The sequence below is a fragment of the Diachasma alloeum genome, unplaced genomic scaffold, assembly GCF_001412515.2.
Source record: "Diachasma alloeum isolate Michigan unplaced genomic scaffold, Dall2.0 Dall_scaffold_00394, whole genome shotgun sequence".
NCBI classification, from domain to species: Eukaryota; Metazoa; Arthropoda; class Insecta; order Hymenoptera; family Braconidae; genus Diachasma; species Diachasma alloeum.
Window position 1 is genome coordinate 96,739 of NW_021680533.1, and position 16,043 is coordinate 112,781.

General features: G+C 34.4%; 2 protein-coding genes across 3 annotated transcripts; both read right to left on the bottom strand.

The window, feature by feature from the left end:
• Positions 1 to 1,056: 1,056 nt before the first annotated feature.
• LOC107041947 (aprataxin and PNK-like factor) lies at positions 1,057 to 5,126 on the bottom strand. The gene is made up of 4 exons (XM_015262775.2): positions 4,922 to 5,126; positions 4,613 to 4,860; positions 3,287 to 3,586; positions 1,057 to 1,429 (listed from the first exon to the last, which is right to left on the bottom strand). Exons 1-4 carry the CDS (start codon positions 4,958 to 4,960, stop codon positions 1,126 to 1,128), a joined length of 891 nt encoding a protein of 296 aa, XP_015118261.1. The 5' UTR covers positions 4,961 to 5,126; the 3' UTR covers positions 1,057 to 1,125.
• A 1,561-nt stretch (positions 5,127 to 6,687) lies between these two features.
• On the bottom strand, positions 6,688 to 15,739 carry LOC107041946 (WD repeat-containing protein 20). Of its 2 annotated transcripts, XM_015262773.2 has the most exons (4): positions 15,123 to 15,739; positions 14,620 to 14,802; positions 12,130 to 13,473; positions 6,688 to 8,851 (listed from the first exon to the last, which is right to left on the bottom strand). In XM_015262773.2, exons 1-4 carry the CDS (start codon positions 15,390 to 15,392, stop codon positions 8,783 to 8,785), a joined length of 1,866 nt encoding a protein of 621 aa, XP_015118259.1. In that variant the 5' UTR covers positions 15,393 to 15,739; the 3' UTR covers positions 6,688 to 8,782. The 2 variants fall into 2 exon arrangements, with proteins under 2 accessions (XP_015118259.1, XP_015118258.1); XM_015262772.1 differs by lacking the exon at positions 6,688 to 8,851 and having other exon boundaries at positions 11,660 to 13,473.
• Positions 15,740 to 16,043: the final 304 nt, after the last annotated feature.

A 16,043-nucleotide genomic window follows, 5' to 3' on the forward strand; every position in this document is an offset into this window, starting at 1 on the left:
GTTCGTTTCCCCGCAGACGTTTAAAATGATAAAAACAGTCCAGGGCTTCGAATTTTTGAGCTACAGAGGTTTCTTTTTTTTCAAAATTTTTGAAAAAATGTGTACAATAATACTTACGAATTAGTTTTTTGTAATTCAACTCTTACACAGCTAATTTCGTTACTTTTTAATGAAAAATTACACCATTCATGTAATATAGCCCGAAAATTTTTTCTGAATGAATAGAAAATACATTTAAAATATTTTGAAGATACTTTTTCGGCCTATTTTACGTGAAGGGCGCGAATGTTTATTTTAAACAAGACGAAGTTAGCGGTGTAGAAGTCGAATTTCAAAAAACTAATTCGTAAGTATTATTGCACACATTTTTTCAAAAATTTTGAAAAAAAAACCTCTGTAGCTCAAAAATTGGAGGCCCAGGAATATTTTTAACATTTTAAGCGTGTGTGGGGCAAACGAACAATAAACAATTTTTTTTTGCATTAATTATTCGTTTTTAGACATATATAATCGATCTTCAATGTATGAGGAATCTCACTTCAATCACCCGCGACTTTTAAAACTCATAGTAGTCTCCCCTTAAAACAAGTCTATCTCAAAATTCATGTTAAGACTAGGGTATTTTACAGTTCATATGAAAAATCGTCTGAAATCTCCCGTTTTCCTTCTCTTGGCAGCTGTATAAATGATGATATGAATGCATCAAAAAGTACAAATAACATGAAGTAGTTCAGATTGGAAGAAAAATAAAATGATTTGTGATCTCCATGAGATTTAGAAATGGATGTGAACAACAAGCTTTTCACATGAATTTTGAGATACCCTTGTTTTAAAAAGAAAATTGATATACCCTTGTTTTATTAAGAGATGTCGAATTGACATTCATCGATGCAATGACTATTAATTATTATTTCTTGAAATAAAAAGATACAACTGAATATGTTGTCTAGTTTAGAAACTGAATTTTGATTGAAATGTCAATTAATATTGTTGTTTTTCATTGAAAAATTCCAAAAATGTACCACTAAAATATTCAATAAGACAAATTATTTGAATTATTGCTAAAAATCATTCATATTTCAAGATGTAAGATTTTTTTACAATAAAAAACTTTTCTTATAGTCTTCAAAAGTCACTCTCGTACTCCTCGCCCTCGTCGTCTGTGCTCTCCTCGAATCCCGAAGGATCGTATTCAGACTCATCTACGGATTCCTCCGCTGAGGAGGCATCGGAGTAGTCGTCTGAACGCTGGGATCTGACAGGAGTTGTGGAGCGTTTTCTTTGAGTCTTCGTGTGCTTGAACTCCTTCCAGTGTTTGGCGTTCTTTCTGTAGCATTTCGAGCCATATTTGCACTCTGGGCGTTCATCTTTCAACTCGTAGTCTTCGTCCCCTGGGTGACTGAATTCTGCTAGATGATCAGAACTTCGTCTAGGGGACAACGAATCGTTAAGTTACTTCATTTATTGAGTATATCATAAAATTGCAGCAGTGAATTTTGGATGTTTCAATAAATGCTCAATTATTGCGGCAAGGAATATGTTCCGGGAAAAATGGCAGAAGGCATTTTCTGTGAAATTTTCCTCTGTTCAATTTTGTGAAGAGAATGTTATTTGAATCCACTATCACTTGGTTGTTAATTTTCAAATAAACATGATTTCATGGTGAATACCAGTTATCTCTTCTTGAGATACATTTGATTGGGAGACATCGAACTTCTCTAGAATTGAAGTTCCTTTCATTTATTGCAATAATGAGAGTATTTGATTTCTTTCTAGCCAAAAGTTTACTAACTCCAGAAATTCGTTGGTTTAAGGGGAGACTACTATGAGTTTTGAAAGTCTTGGGATATTGGAGTGAGATTTCTCATACATTGAAGATCGATTATATATGACTAAAAGCGAATAATTAGTGTAAAAAATTAATTGTTTATTGTTCGTTTGCTCCGCAGATGCTTAATGTTGAAAATAGTTCAGGGCCTCCAGTTTTTGAGTTACAGAGGTTTTTTTTTCGAAATTTTTGAAAAAATGTGTACAATAACAATTGTGATTTTTTTTTGAATTCGACTCCTACACAGCTAATTTCGTTTTATTTAGTATAAAAATATTTAAAATATATTCTCAATTCTTTTAGAAATGTTTTTTGGGCTATTTTACATAAATGTTGCATTTTTTAATGAAAATAATAACGAAATTAGCTGTGTAGGAGTTGAATTTCAAAAAACTAATTCATAATTGTTATTCCACATGTTTTTCCAAAAATTTGGCAAAAAAACCTCTGTAGCTAAAAAATTGGAGACCCCGGACTATTTTTAACATTTTAAGCGTTTAAGGGGTAAACGAACAATAAACAATTAGTTTTTTGCACTAATTATTCGTTTTTAGACACATATAATCCATCTTCAATGTATGAGAAACCTCTTCCAATAGCCCGCGACTTTAAAAACTCATAGTAGTCTCCCCTTAATTAAAAATCAAAATTATTCTCATGACTAAACACGTTGTTATCTAAATCAACACGATCATACGTTGTTCCAAGTAAATTATAATTGAAGTGAGCATTTCATATGTCGAATCAGAATGAATATTGTTACGTGGAAAAAGCTTTGAGATTGTATTAAGATGTCGTTGAGTTGAAAGAAGTTTATATTTCTTGAGTAAAAAAAATCGCATTAATTTACAATAATAGAATCACAGATTACGGCAATTCGACACAAACTTGGATATCACAAATTTCGTTCAATGTGATGTACGGAAAGCTCAATTTAAACATCGGCTTCATTCGAGAAAACAACAATCAATTCATTCCTCAATGTAATCATCTCCTAGGTACGAATTTTTGATCAATTCATGAAAGTAGAAAATTTCTCGACTGGAGATTATATTAGTTGTAAAAAAATAGAACTTCTTCATTTTTATGGTGAATACATGTGACTTGACCCCAAGGACTGTTTTGTTTGATTCAAGTGAATGTATCTAAAAAAAAATTGATATTCACCGTTAGATCTTATTTATTTGAAATTGGTTCATGTATATAATAATTGTTCCAAAAAATAAACATCTCAATAAAAATAATTTTTTCTATGAGTGTATTATCGAGATAATTTTGCATTTTAGTGAAGAAGTTATGAAATTAAAGGAATATTTTTTTCATAAATATCTTTGAACTCAGATGTGTTATATTCCTCTGCGAAAAAAGTCTCTAGTCATAAATTATGTCGTAGATATTGAGATGTTTATGAAAGAACGCTGATGAAAAATTGACATTTCAATTAAAGTTGAGACTTACCTGTAACATTTGGCACCATAAATGCATCTTCGTCTTCTTGCGTTCTCTGTGATTCTCCCAGACGTCTGGGGATCATCCTGATGAATTGAGTCATCACTACTTCCCTTCTTCGATCGGTTCTGATCACTGAACTTTATCCTTTTTCCATTGTCCTCTTTGGGTGGATTCTCTGGAGTTTTCTCTGTGCTTGGGATCTTGGTGCAGACCACGGCCTCCACGGATTGCGTTGCAGTGGGGGAAGCATCAGTGTCTTGACTAGTTTTCGGAGGGGTTGGCTCTGGCTCATCACTGGAGCTCGTTCTGTGGGAATTTTCGTCTTTATTGGCTTTTATACTAAACACAGAGAATTGATTGATCAATGAAATTTTTGAAGATGGGTTTTGTTCAATATATTTGACTTTCAACGAGATCGGAAAACGTTCATTCAGACTTTTTTAAATGTATTTATAGCTCTTGATGTTCTCTCTGTAAAAAGCAGGTCTCTTGATGTGCGCTTCCGAGATGATCCGACATCTAATAAAACAAGGGTATCTCAAAATTCACGTGAAAAATCACCTGAAATCTCACGTTGTACTTCCCTTCATAAATAGTATGAATGCATCAAAAAGTACAAATAACATGAAGTAATTCATATTGGAAGAGGAATAAAATGATTTGCGAGCTCCGTGAGACTTAGAAATGGATGTGCACGTATGAAAAAATTCAATAGAAAACTAGCGAATTCACTAGAAAATTCTATTGGAATTCTGTAAGAATTCAAGGGGGCTTCTATAGGATTTCCATTGGAATTCTATTGAAAATTCCTATTTGGTTTTTTTGCGCTGATTCTATTAGATATTCGATAAGAAAAAGTCAATAGATTTCAAATTTCTGTTGGAATTTTTCTCTTGAGATTTTTTCTATTCGAAATTATTAGGCACAAATTTCCTTGTTTTTTCCACTGGATTTAGTTTTATTTTGCATTACAGAAACCGAGTGGAAAAAACTTGGAAAATTGATGCCCAAGCATTCTTATAGAAAAAATCAAACAGAAATTTGAAATCTATTGACTTTTTCTTATCGAATATCCAATAGAATCAGCGCAAAAAACAAATAGCATTTTTCAATAGAATTCCAATAGAAATCCGATAGAATTCCAATAGAATTTTCTAGCGAATTCGCTAGATTTTCTATTGAATTTTTTCATGCGTGTGAACAACAAGCTTTCACATGAATTTTGAGATACCCTTGTGTTTTAAAAAGAAAATTGAAATATCCTTATTTTATTAAGAGATGTCGAAATGCCAATCTCAAAAATAAAAAAAATGATTTTTTCTGTCTTTTTACCTCGTGTCTTGACTGGGTGGGTCATTTAATGAATGCTCAGACTGTTGTGAATTACTCGTATCTTTTTTACTATCATTTCCGCTATTATTTTTGTTTACATTTGAGGGACTTCCATTATTCGATGCTATTGTATTTTGACTGCTCGTGGAAATTGTGTCTTTCGTATTCTGGGAACAACTCGGGGTTGGAGTTTCTTTATTTTCTGCGCGTCTTCGTTTCTCCGCTGGTGCTGCACTAGATGATCTTGGCTGTTCAAACATTGTGTTCAGTCATGAATTTGAATTTCCATGCACATAAGTTTGTATGTACCTTTCGTTTTTTATTACTGTCGTTGTGTTTCCCCTCCATTTCTTTAATTACTTAGTTTTCCACCGTGAATTTTGCGATGACAATATAATTTTTTTCAATTTTTATCAATCAATTTAATCAATTAAGATGACGGTGAATTTTTCATTGAACTGAATTGACAGAAACAATAGAAGATTATGATTTTTTTCGGTTTCTGTAGTGTCATTTATTTTGGTACCATAACCTAATTAACTTGAATAGTACCCGCGCAAATGCATTCTGATTGAAAATTCCCGCCTATTTATTCCATTGAATTTTCGTATTTTAATTTCATGAACACAGTTCTTCCTCAATTGAACTTTTATTAAAACACAGTTGTACTAGTGTGCGACCATTTTCAAGTTAATAAGTTTTGAATAATCCTACAACAAATCTAGCCCTCAATTCGTTGACCGAATGTTCATTACCTGGGATTACTATCGAATTAATTGATTTAAGCATTATTAAAAAACATGCCTGCCTGAAAAGTGAACTTTTTCTCAGGATGGCTTAGTCAGCGTAAAGAAATTGAAATTCATTCATTTTCCGCATGACCTTGATAGAGCTGCGGGACACCCTCGATTTTCAGACATGTACCGACCACTCGCGTTCTAATACCTAATTATTGGTTTAAACAATAAAATATGATCGCTAAACATCAAGGAAATAATTTTCAATCAATTTTAGGCATTGGAATTATTTATTATGAACAATTAAATTCTTGAAATCGCCCTGGCACCCAAACTATGAAGTATAGACGGAAATTTTCAAATTTGAAATTGACAAAAGACAAAACTTATTCCTTATCAAATTCTAAATGATTTATGATCCGAAAATTTTCGTATATCTTTCATAGTTTGGGCACTAGGGTGATTTGAACAATTAAATTGTTGATAATAAATAGTGTTAATGCCTAAAATTGATTACTTGACGTCCCGTAATCATGGTTCATTGGTAAAAAAAAGAATTACGCATTACAACGCGAGTGGTCGCTCGATCAAATTAGAAGCGCGTTTTTGGGGGTGAGCGGTGCTCACTCCGCGCGCAAAAACACCTCTTTACCCCCACTACCACCCTGAATTCGGCAGGTATCACAAAAAATAGTATGTGTTATACGTGCGTGTAGAAAAGTATAACTTTACGCACCTGTAACGCAATATATTATTTTTTATAATACTCTACAGAATTAAACATCATTCCTGTTCATTACTTGAGTAGAGTACCGCCGGTATTATTATCAAGGAATATTACGTGGACACATCATCACAATAATGCAAAAAATTATAAATAAATGGTATATTGTATTACAAGTATGTAAAGTTGCACTTTTCTACGTGCACGTATTGGAAAACAAGTGCTTTATGCACACTGAATGTCTAATGAATTCACAATATCATACGATAAAATTTTATATCACTGATTGTTAACGTCTGTTTCTGGTAGTATACTCGAGAAACAGTCATAGCATCATTTAATGGAGATGATCTTTACGTTGGTATCTGATGCCTTGTCTGTAATAATTCCTGGAATACCGAGTCACGATGTTATTCGCGATATTCTAACATATCTTTATCAGGCACTTTCGGTTATTCTTGCACCGATAAAAAAGCTGGAACGATTTAGTTTTGGTTAACGAGGCTTCTTAACTATTAGCACGATTCGTTAATAGTTAACGAATCGTGGCAGTAGTAAAGATTGTATTCATAAAAAACGTGCGGGATTTTCCAGGGAAAATGAAAAACGTTCACTTAACAATGAATTGTTTGGTTTTTTTTTCTCATTCATTTACAATTACAAAGAATTCACTCTTACGAACAGAGTGAGGGAGGTGGGATGAGCTGAGAAGTCTCTTGAAGACAAAACCTCGAGTACTAAAGTAAAAAAAAAACAAAACAAATTATTTAAATACAGTGAATAATAATCATCTATTACTAATTGAATATAATGATTAAATATGTAAAGTTCAACTAAATATATAATAATCTCTACTATATGGCAACAGTCATATGAAAAAATATCATAATTTGTACTAGCTTTCTTTGTCATGCTTCTTTTAATTATGGAAACGCAATTTATCTGCGTAAATTAGAGAACAAAAATCAATCAGCTTCTCGTACACTTTTGCATTATTTTTTTTTGTTATTTCGTTTTTTGTTAATTTTAATATAAAATGCCCTCGATAAAATCGTACAATCAGTTCACTAATCTACTCAAAAGTTTATAACTTCTTCATCGATGATCTAACATTTGGTTGTTTTGTCAATTTTGTTAATTTATTCATAAATTAAATATACGAAGTATCGCCTTGTGGAATATCATATTTGAAATACTGTCTATCCTTAGGATATTTCATAAGTACCTAATTTTTTTCTTTAATTCATTTATATACTTTGCCATATTCTCTGCACCACTTCCATTATAATACATTGAATATGCACCTGAGAACCATAGGATTTCAGGAAAAATCTTCTGAATAATTTTTTTTATTCAGAGATTCTCGTTTTCACATGCATACACTCAATTATCCAGTCTCGCCGCAAAACTTAAAAACATGGAAATTGATCTCATAGCCCTCAGATGCAGGAACTACTCCTTCACGTCATTTATTTTTCTTCGTCAACTTGTCGTACACCCACGGTATACACATTATACATTTTAATAAAGCGAAGAGAGAATACCCAAGTGGTTTTCAATGAAAATTACATTGTCGGGATTTTTCAATCAGTTGAATACAACATAACTAAAACTTTTGTCTAGTTTTTCGAAGCTATAGTTGGCATCATACATTGTTTGTAAATAAAATGTCAATAGACATGATTTTCATTGATATTTAACAATGTTAACAATTGGAAATTTAAGAATTGCATTTGTCCGAAAGAATTTGACATTTGTTGCTGGAAAAAAAACGCGCAAATGTAATTTTCCATTGCGATATTCTCAATTATGATTTTTTTCACACGATTCTTTTACACATTTCAACGTTTGTCATTTTTTAAGCTAAAAAATACTCAACTGCTCTCATGTATAATCATAAACGTGAGGAAATGAAGAACTTTCTCATTACATAAATCTCTTAATTTTTTCTCTTTTACTTACGATTTTACTAAGGCAATTTAACAGTGGCGATTCATCTTTTTTTGTATCAATCTCTCATGAAAATTGTGCTAAAAGATTCATTGAGCTGCGCCATATCAACAAATTAATATTCCTTTTCGTTAATAAAGACAATTATTTTGAAGATTAAGTGTATGGGGGCGTAGCGTTGCAAAACTGTTTCGGAAAAGATGAATAAGTTTTTTTCTATGAATTGACATTTTTCATTTTTCATGCAATCATTACATTCTAACTATTAAGCAAATAATGGAATGATAATTGCAATCTTCACACTTTAATTCAGACATACTTTAATTCACTTTTTAATACTCTCAATAGTTTTTAAAATCGATTGATTCAGTTCAATATTATTTATAATAGCCACTCAACTCTGCCATATTTTCTCGTTAGTTTTGTTTTTACTTAAAAAATTGTACAAAAGCATGTGAAAATGGTTAAACTATATGGTCTTGCGGTTGATCGTTGGATGAATAATCATCACTCTTGTGTTGGACGCATTAACTCGATGGAAAAATAATATTTATCCGTTGTTTTTTGATTTGGTAAATCATTAAAATTTTAGACTGGACTCGAGTAGTGTTCGCTTGGCCATACGTAATACAAATGACGATGATTTGTCAGTGGTACAAATGGTACTGCTGTAGACCGTGACGATGTCTGTGAATTATTATCAAGATTTTTATCATCAATTCTTGATGAGTCTGTCGGTCTGTCGGGTTCAGGCTGTGGCTATACTATTGTTCCACCACTCTCACCAGGGCTGACAATATGCGGGACTGTTAGAACTTGTTGGCCTGGCTGGAGCAGAAAATACATTCATCAATTTCTCTATTCCAATAGCTAGAATCACTTGAAATGTTTATATGTATGGTCATGGAATTCTATGACATTTCGACTGAAATTATTCCACTGGATAGTTCTTGAGATAATTCTATTCACTCTAAATGAAAAAATATAACTCATCCACTCGTTATTTGACATTAATTGATGTGTAAATTACTCATGTGCATATCAAACTAAATGAAAATTGAACAGCAAAGGAAGGAAATCATAATTTATACGTACCATGCGATAAATATTGGGTATAGCAGCAAATCCACGTTATCTCGCAAGAGCCAAAGCCATATCGCACGACTCATTCATTAATAAATAAATAATTTACGAAAAGTATAAATACCGAAATGAATTCCATCAACAACTCTAGACAAAGAAATGATAGATAAGCACAGCCATAAGTTATGTTTCAAACGTAAATGATATCAGCTGCAACGAACGTTTTTGAAAGAATCCTTCAAATTTGTGCCAATAAATTCGTCCAATTCCTTTAGTTAAATTTTCTTCATATTTTTTGTCAATAAACACGTGATAAAGTAAATAATTAACCTCATATGGCATCGAATAACTCATTTTATTAATGGTTCATCATCTCGTTCTCTCTAGAATTAACATTCTTTCTCCCATTGTATATATATTTTTTATTATACTCTCGGTAACACACATTCCCTCGCCAAAGAAAATATTGAACTCAAGCAGGGAAGCAAGCACAGGTCTCATTCAACTTATTATAGATAAAAAAACTGATTAATTATCTAAAAATTCCTCTCGTCTTCTTCTTTTGGTTTTCATGATTTATTTTTTTTACAACAATGAAAATTCAGTTTAACAAAAAAAATTAAATGTCACAAATTTATGGATAATAAATGGGGGCGGGCGGGGGGTGTTGGATTATTATTAATAATATTGAATAAATTTTCTAGCATTCCGACTACATTTTGTTCTAATCTCTATTAATTAAAGACTCAATACAAAGAGCTTGGGGCTTTTAAAAATATTTTCATGATTTCCTTTTCTTCGTTTTTGTTTGGAGGGGCCTGCCCTGTTGATAAGTCGAACAAAGAAGAATGGAAGGGGTGGGGAAGGGAAACTAACACGAAAATTATATATAAATTCTCTAATTATTTAACTAAAAAAACAAATTAGCGAGTTTTATGTAGGTGTTTGTTCTTTTCCTTCCTGTAGTTATGAAGTTCAGAGCAATTGAAGATCTCTAGCTCTCTTCCCCCCCAGGTCCCCTAGGAATGGCACACGACCACATACATCACTAATTCAATTAATTAATTTCTCTTGAAAAAATATATATTAATTAAAATAATTGAGATGACGTCACTTGCAGTGTCCTTCGCACGCAATATCGCACTTTGGATAAATACCTAGAAGTCTATCTAATACTTTTAACACGAAGAATAAGGAAAATGTTTAAATGATTGATAATTCAGTGAAGTGGCAAAATGTTGAGGGAACTATCGAATTCGCAGGTGTTAAATGGGGAATTAGCTCAAGAAAAAGTGGTTCTAGGGTGAAATTAAATATTTTTTGTTTGAAATTCAATTTTCTATAAGCAATGTAGTTTAAAATTTCCTCCGAAATCCACGCATTCTTGAAATGAATTCCGAATTATCATACATGAAGAATTTCATTTTTCTTGTGCTCTTTTGAGCGCCATCAGTCATAAAATAACTCCATAACGACTGATTTCAGACGAAAATGCAAAGAAATATATTTTTTACAGCATGATGAATCGAAAATTTATAAAGTTGTAAAAATTTACTGAAGTACCACTTCACTGTTAAATCCAACCCCCACTTCAGCAATATAATGTTCCCTCATGTCCTATCATTACAGGTCTTTCCAAAAAATCCAAAAATTCGTTCCAAATGCAATGAAACCCCTTCAACAATTGAATAAAATTCAATATATACCTCTCCTAATATGTATTCTCGTTTCGTATCTGAAACAATTTCCCGTTAAAACCAAGTGCAGAGTAAAATTCGTCTGACGAAAAGATCTCTGCTCTTCCTCTTTTAAATCCTCCAATTAAACTGATCAATTGAAGTTAATATTATTCAGTCCGGTTGTCATCATCAAAAAAAAACAACAAAGATTAAACTGTGTCGACTTTTCGATTTCTATTGGAAACCTTTCCAGGATAACAACTCAATTTTCTTTTCCTTAAAAAAAAAAATTTTACATAATTTGCGTTAAAAAAATACATGAGTCATCCGTGAGCATTACAAGCAAAATTATAGAAAATGATGCTTAGCAGTGATTCATTGAATTTTGAACGTAAATTATCAATTAATTTAGGGGAGAATAGGGCAAAATGAAACAGTCGAAAAATAACTGTTTGACGCAATTCAAGCAAAAAATTTTTTTTTTATTAAATATTTTTTTCATCAACTTTTGTTTATTAATTTTTTTTATTCTTGAGAGTACCAATGTAAATAATAATTTTCCATTCAGTAGATTGAAAAATTATTGAAAAGTTTTGACGGGAGAAGATTTTGTCAATGGATTAATTGAAAACAAAACGAAACAGCAAAATCCAAAGCCCCGAGGGAGGTCCAGGGAGAGACCCAGAGGGGGAAAAAGGAAAATGTGATGCTGAATTTCAATTCAATGAACAAAGAAACGTGTAATCGATCTAATCTAATCAAATCTTGACATTTCATGACATTCTACATCATTTCCAAAGAAAATTGGAAGATCGTAAAAATCGATTAAAAGCTTCCGTTCGGAAGAAAAAAAGTTGATAAAAAAAAATTTTCAATTTTTTTTACTTGAATTGCGTCAGTCATTTTTCGACTGTTTCATTTTGCCTCACCCTCCCCTATTTAAATGCTACATATTGCTTATCCGATTTTTCACGATCGTACAACAATTTCTGATATAAATAGGTAATAACAGATCTCTTTTTGAAATAATCATAAAATGTTTTCCAAAGCTAAAAACAGCAATGTAATTTCAGTTTGAATAGAGAGAAAGAGAATATAAATTACGTAAAATAATGTTTTTGCAGGGAATAAATTTGTTGTTTTTCTACTGACGACCACCAAACCAAGCAATATTAATTCCAATTATGGTGAAACGTTGGATGATTTACTCCTCGAATAACTTGGTTAACTCCCTCCGAAATCCCCCCATCAGAGATCATTAAGTCGCATAGAATTGATATTACTGTGTACATTACTATGGTGATGTGGCCTGTGCAGTGTGCTGCTAATAGTAAGTGGACCTACCATATGCCCAGGTCTTGCCCATGTATAAACATATCCATCCTGACAAGCTGTAACGAAGCAATCCTCCCTAAAAACTAATTCAGTCAGTCTCTCGTGTGCCAATTTTTTGCAAACAAGTGGCTCAAGTACAGGACACTCATCAAATCTCGGACACCAAGCTGTACCAATTAATCTCATTGGATCATCCATCACAGAACTAACTTTTTTACCACCAAAACCACTGACACTATTCATATTACTTCCATTAGTCGTTGATTTTTCGCCACTATTTTGCACTTGTACATTACTATTACTCGTACTTGTATTTCTCAATGGTAGGCTAAAGTTTCTCTTATGATTATCACCCTTTCTATCACCAAAACCAAGACCAGCGAATCTCTGAGTCAATGAGTTAACTGTGGAAACAGCAACACTTGCTGTCGTATCGTTCCTGTCCTCCTTGGAGATGTTATTCATGTTATTGTGTTTGCTATTGTTGAGATGATTGGAAGTGGGTCCATTGCCACTGGTGAAGGTCCCAGATGAGGTGAACGTCCCAGAGCCAGCAGTGGAGGCCCTCTGCTTGGCACACACTGGCTGCCTCAAGACGTCTTCGGTGATATCCCACAGGCACAATTGGGTGTCCTCAGAGACACTTCCTAATCTGTAACAAGTGCCTCCCGGTACTCTCAGCTCAGAGCCACAAGAATTTCTGTTTGAATTCAGTCCTTGAGAAGCTGTTGACGTTCTTTTTGTTTTCTCGTGATAATGATTGTTGTGGTTGCTGTGTATCGCTTCGTCGTCAGATCCACTAAAGTCAGGATCAGGTTCTCCGTAAGATGTTGTGAAGGGATCGAACGCCACCACGCTCACCCAACTGTGGTGGCCCTGACCCCTGGCCACTACTCGTTTCTCGTTGAAGCTCCAGATGGTCACCAGGTCGTCCTCACCTCCAACGACAACGTAACGGCCGTCTGGTGACCAACAGACGCATAAAAAACCACCGAAGTAGCTTCTCGCTGAGCCTACGAGCTCCATTGTGTCATAGTGGAACACTCGGAGGAAGCCGTCCTGAGAGACAACTGCTAGGTTCGTTCCGCAGGGGCTGAAGGCAAATTCGTTGATGCAACAGCCTTCAGCTCCGATCACCCATCGGTACAGGGGGTTTCGTGTGGATTTTGTCTTGCAAGTGTGAATCGCAAAACCGTCACCGGATTTAAAGGGCTGGTAGTGAGGGGGGGTTGTGCCACAGGGGAGCTCCCAGTTGTAGAGGTAGAGTTGACCTGAACTGTGGGACACTAGGAAGAGGTTGCTCGAGCCTGGGACCCATTTTATGCAGGTCACTTTTGTCTTGTCTATCAGTCTCTGGAATATTAAATTTCATTATTTGGGTTTTTTATTGTTATTTTTGTGTCTTTTAGATATTTCACTTATTTTACATTTTGTGAATGGTATACACTGAGTTGAAATCAAAGATTAGACTTGTGTTAAGGAGATAAGACGGCGAAATCACAAATCGAACGATGCTTTTCGAAATTACGGCAATCTTTGCGTTAAATCGCGATGTTAACATCTTTATGAATGGTATAAACTGAATTGAAATCAAAGTTTTTTTTGCTTTCGAATGGAAGCATTGCAATCCTTCGATTTTCACAATCTCTAATTTTGATTGGGAAAAATATGAAGTTTGGAGACCATGTCTGTACGTGACCACGTCCACCGCCAGCCACCTTCCCGGTGGTTAATTTTTAGAATAATGAGTAATTAAATGGATAAGGTAATTCCAAAAAATCTAAAATTTTGTCACATTATAGATCTTAATGAGGACTAACTCTGTGCAAAATTTCAGCCCGACCGATCTAATAGTTTTGGAGAAAAAGCGATTCGTTTTTAAATAGTTTTCCGCAAATATTTTCAAAACTAGTGGACCGATTTCGATTTTTTTGGTTTCAAAATATTCGTTCCGATGCCTTCTATCAACATCAATCAAAGCTCATATACCCGTTCATACAAAGTTTTCGAGATATTCCCGTTTTTCCGTTTTTTAATAAAAAACTTTGTAAACACTCTAGCTTGTGCAAAAATCGAGATATCAACTTGAAATTTGGACATGTATTCAAAACATTGGAATTTTCATAGCACCTATGGAGGTGACTGTAACCATTTGAAATTTTTGCTGTTATTTAGTGTTGTGAAGCTATAAACTTTTGTAATATTTCAGACCATTCGGAAGCCCACCATCAATGTATTGATGGCAAAAAAAAGACCACTCAGTGACATGCTCAGTTACATGGCGTGCTGTCATATGCTCGCTGTCCCCTGCTTGTTATTTTTTTTTGTGGCAAAGGGAGGAATATTTGGAGATACTTAGAGTCTATTCTAAAGCTTTTTGTTGCTTTTTGTTAGATATCTTAGTTATTGTTATTGGGATTGGGAGATATTTATTTTATAGAGAATGTGATTTTAAGTGGATCACCACTATCATCTCCACCCCCATCTGATCGTCCCTACCTCTTCATTATACAATTTATTCAACTCCTTCTTGATAGGATCGATCAATTGTATTTGTCCAGTTGAAAACCCCACGAGCAGAGGTGCTATCTCAGCAGTAGCAGTTGTCTGATTGAAATTGTGGCATGTTGGATTTGTTCCCTTGTACAGCTTCTTGTCCACCGGTTTGTTCAGATCCACCGCCTAACAATCCAACAATAAACCTTCATCAACCCTTCTTCACTCCCGATACTCATTTCCGATAATTTTCCCCCTCAACCCCTATAAAATCTCTCTCAACGCCCCCCCACCCAAAGGATCAACCAAAACTAGATCTCTTCTCTCGCCAAAAAATCCATCAATTCTATTTCTTTGGAATAGGTGTGGTGATTCTAAAGTCAAAGATGGAGTCATTTTTATCTCAACTTTACTTTCTAGGTTATGTAAAAAACAATACATTAATCAAGCGAAAAATTGCGCAAATTATTTGACTGATTTAAGGTCTAATTGAGATGTTTAATTACCTTTTTGACTCCTCGATAAACATAAACATACAATTCTTTTCCAAAATTGAAGCACATTCGGTCACCAAGGCCCTGTGTACCATTGGGATCGGCCGGATCGGGTAATGTAACGAATGACACTCTGACCGATGCACTACCCCTCGTATCCGTATTACCAACTCTATTCGGTCTCGAATATTCAGAGAGTGTCATAAGTTTGTAAGTACCCTCGCGGGTTACAAATTGTGTTTTCAAGTCCTCTTTCCCCCCGCCGTCCAGCTGCACAGCCATCTTACCACCAGATATTCAATAGAGTGGCTCATCAGACACGAAACTATTCCACCCGGGTGTCGTGTGTGAGGCAGACAAGTCGAGGGGAATTAAAAAAAATGCTCCTCCGTTCCCCGTTGATTGTTTAATCCTCAATTAATTCCAATTAGTCGAGGAGTCGAGGTACTCGTTGCACGCATCATCACCGCATCACTCGAGTCTAGGCGACTAGGATCAGCGGGTGTCAGTCGGTTATTGCTGGCTGTTTTTTTTCTTATTTCGATGTTTTTATGCTCACGGAACACCCGGAATGGGAATTCAACTGAAATTTTTTCACGTTTTGTTTCACAGCTTACCGTAGAAGCGCCCTCGGCTCCCGCTGCGAGATACCGAGAGTAAGGTATGATATAGGGAGGTATTCTAAAGCCAGAAAACAGGGGACAAGGTCTCTCGGGCGCCGCGGCGTGGCGTTCCGGTCGATTTCATCTTCCCCTCATCTCCTTTAGCCCCCCACCCATAGATACTGCTGTGCTGGTGGAAAACTATGAAATCCGTATTATGAATAGAACTGAATGAAAAAATGTAAAATTTAGGCTCTAAATTGTTAAATAAAATAAAGAATATTAAAGAAAAAGTTCCCGATTTTTTTCGCCATTAATTCCATCTCCCGAA

Coding starts and splice junctions, on each gene's coding strand:
- LOC107041947 (XM_015262775.2), bottom strand. CDS start 4,960: ATGGAGGGGAAACACAACGACAGTAATAAAAAACGAAAG. Junction 4,861..4,921: donor ACAGTAATAAAAAACGAAAG/GTACATACAAAC, acceptor ATGTTTGAACAG/CCAAGATCATCTAGTGCAGC. Junction 1,430..3,286: donor TATGGTGCCAAATGTTACAG/GTAAGTCTCAAC, acceptor GTTGTCCCCTAG/ACGAAGTTCTGATCATCTAG.
- LOC107041946 (XM_015262772.1), bottom strand. CDS start 15,392: ATGGCTGTGCAGCTGGACGGCGGGGGGAAAGAGGACTTGAAAACACAA. Junction 14,803..15,122: donor TTTATCGAGGAGTCAAAAAG/GTAATTAAACAT, acceptor TTGGATTGTTAG/GCGGTGGATCTGAACAAACC. Junction 13,474..14,619: donor ATAAATTGTATAATGAAGAG/GTAGGGACGATC, acceptor TTAATATTCCAG/AGACTGATAGACAAGACAAA.